At 39.5% G+C, this 4,306-nt stretch overlaps 1 protein-coding gene across 1 annotated transcript in view; it reads right to left on the reverse strand.

The window, feature by feature from the left end:
* LOC105825308 (SWI/SNF-related matrix-associated actin-dependent regulator of chromatin subfamily A-like protein 1) overlaps nucleotides 1-4,306 on the reverse strand; it is a 55,815-nt gene that overhangs the window by 19,967 nt on the left and 31,542 nt on the right. Inside the window, exon 10 of the mRNA XM_012663070.1 lies at nucleotides 1,619-1,721. Within this exon, the coding sequence (XP_012518524.1) occupies nucleotides 1,619-1,721 (103 nt within the window). The remainder of the gene's footprint in view (nucleotides 1-1,618; nucleotides 1,722-4,306) is intronic.

Below are 4,306 nucleotides of genomic sequence, written 5' to 3' on the forward strand. Positions count from 1 at the left end.
ATTTAAAACCGCTGTTTAGTAGAAACAAAGTGAAAAGACAAACATAACTGATAAAAGATTAATATGCAGAATTGATAAAAGAATTTTTCTAAATCAATAAGAAAAAGACAATCCAACAGAAAAACAGGGCAAAGGATACACACAGAATATTCACAGAAGAGAGCTAAAATGGCCAATAAACACATAAAAGAATACATATTTTACTGGTAGTCAGAGAAAGCACATTAAAGCGAGAATAAGATGAAATTTCATTTCACTGGATTGGCAAAAGCAAAAAGTCTGATAATACCATGTGTTGATGAGCACTTAGAACAGTAGGAGGTCTTATGTGCTGTTGGTGGGATTATAAACATGAATAACCACCTTTGAGAGCAATTTGAAAATACCCAGAAGAGCTGAAGATCAGCCTGTTCAATAACTGTGCAAGATCACACCTGGACATAACCCCACATGCCAGGCACATACACAAGGCATGCAGAAATATTCAGACACAAATATATACACATATACAAAAATATTCACACTAATAGCAAAAGCTGTAAATAAAACAGTGTCCATCAGCAGGAGAATGGATAAACCACAATAGTCATCCAATGAGATCCTATTCAGCAGAGTGAATGAACTACATGTGAAATTCTGGATGGAGAAATCTCAAAAACAATGTTGAGCAAGAAAGTAAATTGCAAGATGCTTATACCATGCTACCATTTATTAACATTTAGAATTTTTTAAAAAATACACAAAAGGGGACTATAATTGTTTAAGGATATATACTTTTAGAGTAAAGTATAACAATATATACGGAGGGGATGGATACACGCTACCTTCAGGAAAGTAATGTTATCTCTAGGGAGGGAAGAAGGGGAATGGAATTAGTATACTGAGGGAGCCTAAGTATGTTATTACTTAAAAAACAAACCTTAGAAATAAATACAGTAAAACTTTTCATGGATTAAACATGGGTGGGAGATACATAGGTATTTGTTGTATATTTCTCTGAACTCTTCTGTATGTCCACATATTATTAATAGATATAAATAATGAAGTTAGACAAAAGGCAATTTATGGTTCTAAAGTTAACCAAAAATGAAAAAGGAGTGAAAATATGATGTGTTTAGTCTTAATGAACATCCTTGGAAATCCTTCTAGATATTTTTCACTCAATTTCATGAGCACCAGAAAACCCTGTACTGAAGTCTGCACACTGCCATGTGCAATTAATAAAGGTGCTGTGGCAGTAATGATGAATAAAAGGAAGGAAAAGAAGAGGGCATTCATACAAATACTTGTCACCACACAAGAGAACAATCTTGCTATCTCCTCTCTTGCCAATTTTGTAATTAATCATGCAGAATAATGGAAGAGCCACTGGGAGATGTTCCTAAAGCAAGACTCCTGGGATATCTGTCTAGAGCATGAAGTTAAAATGACACAGCTTGGGGAAATATTTTGACCTCACTGTGGTTCTACAAGTAAGAAGAACTCTTCTTCAGAAAGTCTTTAGCAGTATTTCCAGAAAGCATCATCTCCCTTTGCTTAGATCTGACCTAAGCCTACTCAGAACAACTGGCCACATAACAACAAAAGCACCCTGTGCTGAATTTCAAAGGGAACTTACCTTTCTCTCAAGCTCTTTAGTAATTGCATCCAGAACCACCTTATGATGTGCAAACACTAGAAACTTCTCTCTTCCACTTTCTAGTAGGTCCAGGATATATTCGCTGCAATTGACAAAGACAACAAAATAGATTAAAAGTATACTCATCCAGCTGAGGTCAATTACTTAAAAGTGACCACATCTGTAGTAAACTCATTTAGGGCACCTGTCCTCTCCCCCTTTCCCTCACATCAGCTCATGCGAATAGAACATGCAACAGCAAGAGCTGCGGGGAAGCCCTCTTCTGCCAGGTGTGGAGAGAGTAGTTCCATCCTTTTTAGTCATCTCACATACACAAATAAATCAAACTATTCTTATGTTTTATGTGTCTCTGGTATGTTACTGAAACATTCTCATTATCTGGGATCACAGAAGATAATTAACAGTTTTCACTTTAGCTGCTAATATCACTATAATGTATTTTCAATACAATTGGAGTGTCTTCTGTAGATATGAACACACCTACGGAGGAGGTTAAGGGATTCTTGACAGTACACGGATTTCTAAAAGCTCAACACTGAGATGTAAGTGATGACACTGAAGAGACATTCAGGAAGCTCTCCAGCTCCCTCCCACTTTAGACTTCAAATGGCAAGACCTACGAACAGTTCAGTCAGTGCTAACTCAATTCCTTTCCAAGGCAGAGGAACATGGAAACATCTTGTTTGCTTGGTCTCCCTTTAATTTACTTCTTCTCCATCCACTGTGTTTTTCCTTAACTTCCACCTCATATCTTTAGTCCTGGCCTTAAAGGCAGGCAGCCACCCCCAGGGAGCTGTGGGGTGGGGTAGGGAGTCCCCCCGCCACCGCCTGCCAGATTAGTACCCTGCAGAGGGTACCCAATCCCAAGGAAGAGGTAAACTGAGTACAGGCAAGTGCTGGACATAGGCTAGGGAGAGTGAGCTCCCCAGCTCTGTCTGAGGCCATCCGCAGACATGGGTGTGTCTGGGCAGAGAGCAGACACTGCCTTCCCTTTTTTTTTTCTTTTGAGACAACAGTCTTGCTCTCTTGCCAGAGCTAGAGAGCCTTCCTTAAAAAGGACAAATCTCAGGTGGGGGAAAGGTTAAGCCGACTGTCCTCTAAACATCTAAGAATCATTTTCAAACAACATCATGACCAACCAGGGTACCAGATTTGAGTTCAATTTGTGAATTGCTGGTACTAATAGAATCGACTTTAATTATTTTGAGAGACATAAAATTCGCCATGATATAAGCAAAAAAGTTTATTGCCATGGCATCAAAAAGTCACAAGGCTACAAAATCAACTTGGTGGTCTCATAAAAGCCACTGGCCCCAATTTTCCTAAGGCCTCTTCCCCTCTACATCTCAGACACAGCCTTGCTGCTCTACGCCCTTCTGCAAGTCCCTAAGTTATCAGGCTGGAAATACGTGCCTACCACAATAACCCTGGCTTTTATGTTAAAAGATGCCCATTAAAATAAAAACAAACAACAGCAAAAAGAGGAAGAAAAATAACAAGCAGAGGAAACTGGGGTTTTTAAGATTTACAATCTAATTTCCACTTACTAGCTGTGTGACTCTGAGGTCCAGAGATTTACAGGAGATTTACTCAGTTGTCTACATTTTTAAAATGGAGCCAGTATGACTTATATGATCTCACAACGATGCTTGTAAATGTGAAATGAGTTAACAGATGTAAAAATTGTTTGGAAACTATAAAGCACTATACAATTTATCATAGAATTTTGAAAAAGTATGTATAAGGTACAACCAAAGCTTATTTATGAGGTGGTAAAATGGTTAGTCTTAAAATTTCTAAGGGAAATGGATGGTTCTGGGCCCAGCGCCCAATGAGAGAGGCACCCCACAGACCCTGAATTTTGTAAGTCACGAGTTGAGGGAGTGAGGGAAAGAACGAATGCATACCCTGGCTATCTGTTCTCAGCAGCACATGAGAAATGGGTCGGTGGGGGCAATTCAGGTTCATTTCTGAGAGAGAAGTTTCCAGGCCATAAAAACCACATCTGGAGTTCATTAGTCCCGTAACAGTACCATAAATGAAAAGGGCAGTGCCCAGGGGGTGAAGGAGAGCCGGCCGGCATTCAGCAGTCTTTTTATGGGGCATCGTAGATTCGAGTAATGCCGGGAACTCTGTCTTCCCACAGAGCGGGGTATGGAGGAGAGGTCAGTGGGCCAAGCGAAGGGGTGGGGCAGGCTGTGTTTCTTAACTTATCCCCAGATCTCAGTCCCCACAGCCAGTCTGGCACCACTCGGCCCACAGGGAATTCATTTCGATTGTAATTCCATCACTTGGACTGTTATCCTGCCAGAATCTCACATGAATGTTAAACAATACAAAATTAGGCAAACTGCGCGTCATTAGAATTGCCTCAAATTTCTACCACAATAATATTTGAACATGAGTGGGTTTTTCTTTAAGAAAGGGAAACAATTGAAATTTTTAAAAGTCGATGAATAATTCTAAGAATAGAAATCATTGCTATAGCTTTAGTTTATTAGGTGGAAAGAGAACTAAGTGTGACAATGTCTACTTGCCCATATCTTTTGAAAAAACTTTGACATTTGTCTTTTTATTTTTTAATTAAAAATCACAAGTAATGAGGCCAGAACCACTGTAGAGGCTGGGCATGGTGCCAACTGCTATGTAGATCAACCTTTGAGGAGT

The sequence above is a fragment of the Propithecus coquereli genome, unplaced genomic scaffold, assembly GCF_000956105.1.
Source record: "Propithecus coquereli isolate 6110/MARCELLA unplaced genomic scaffold, Pcoq_1.0 Scaffold792, whole genome shotgun sequence".
Classification (NCBI taxonomy): Eukaryota; Metazoa; Chordata; class Mammalia; order Primates; family Indriidae; genus Propithecus; species Propithecus coquereli.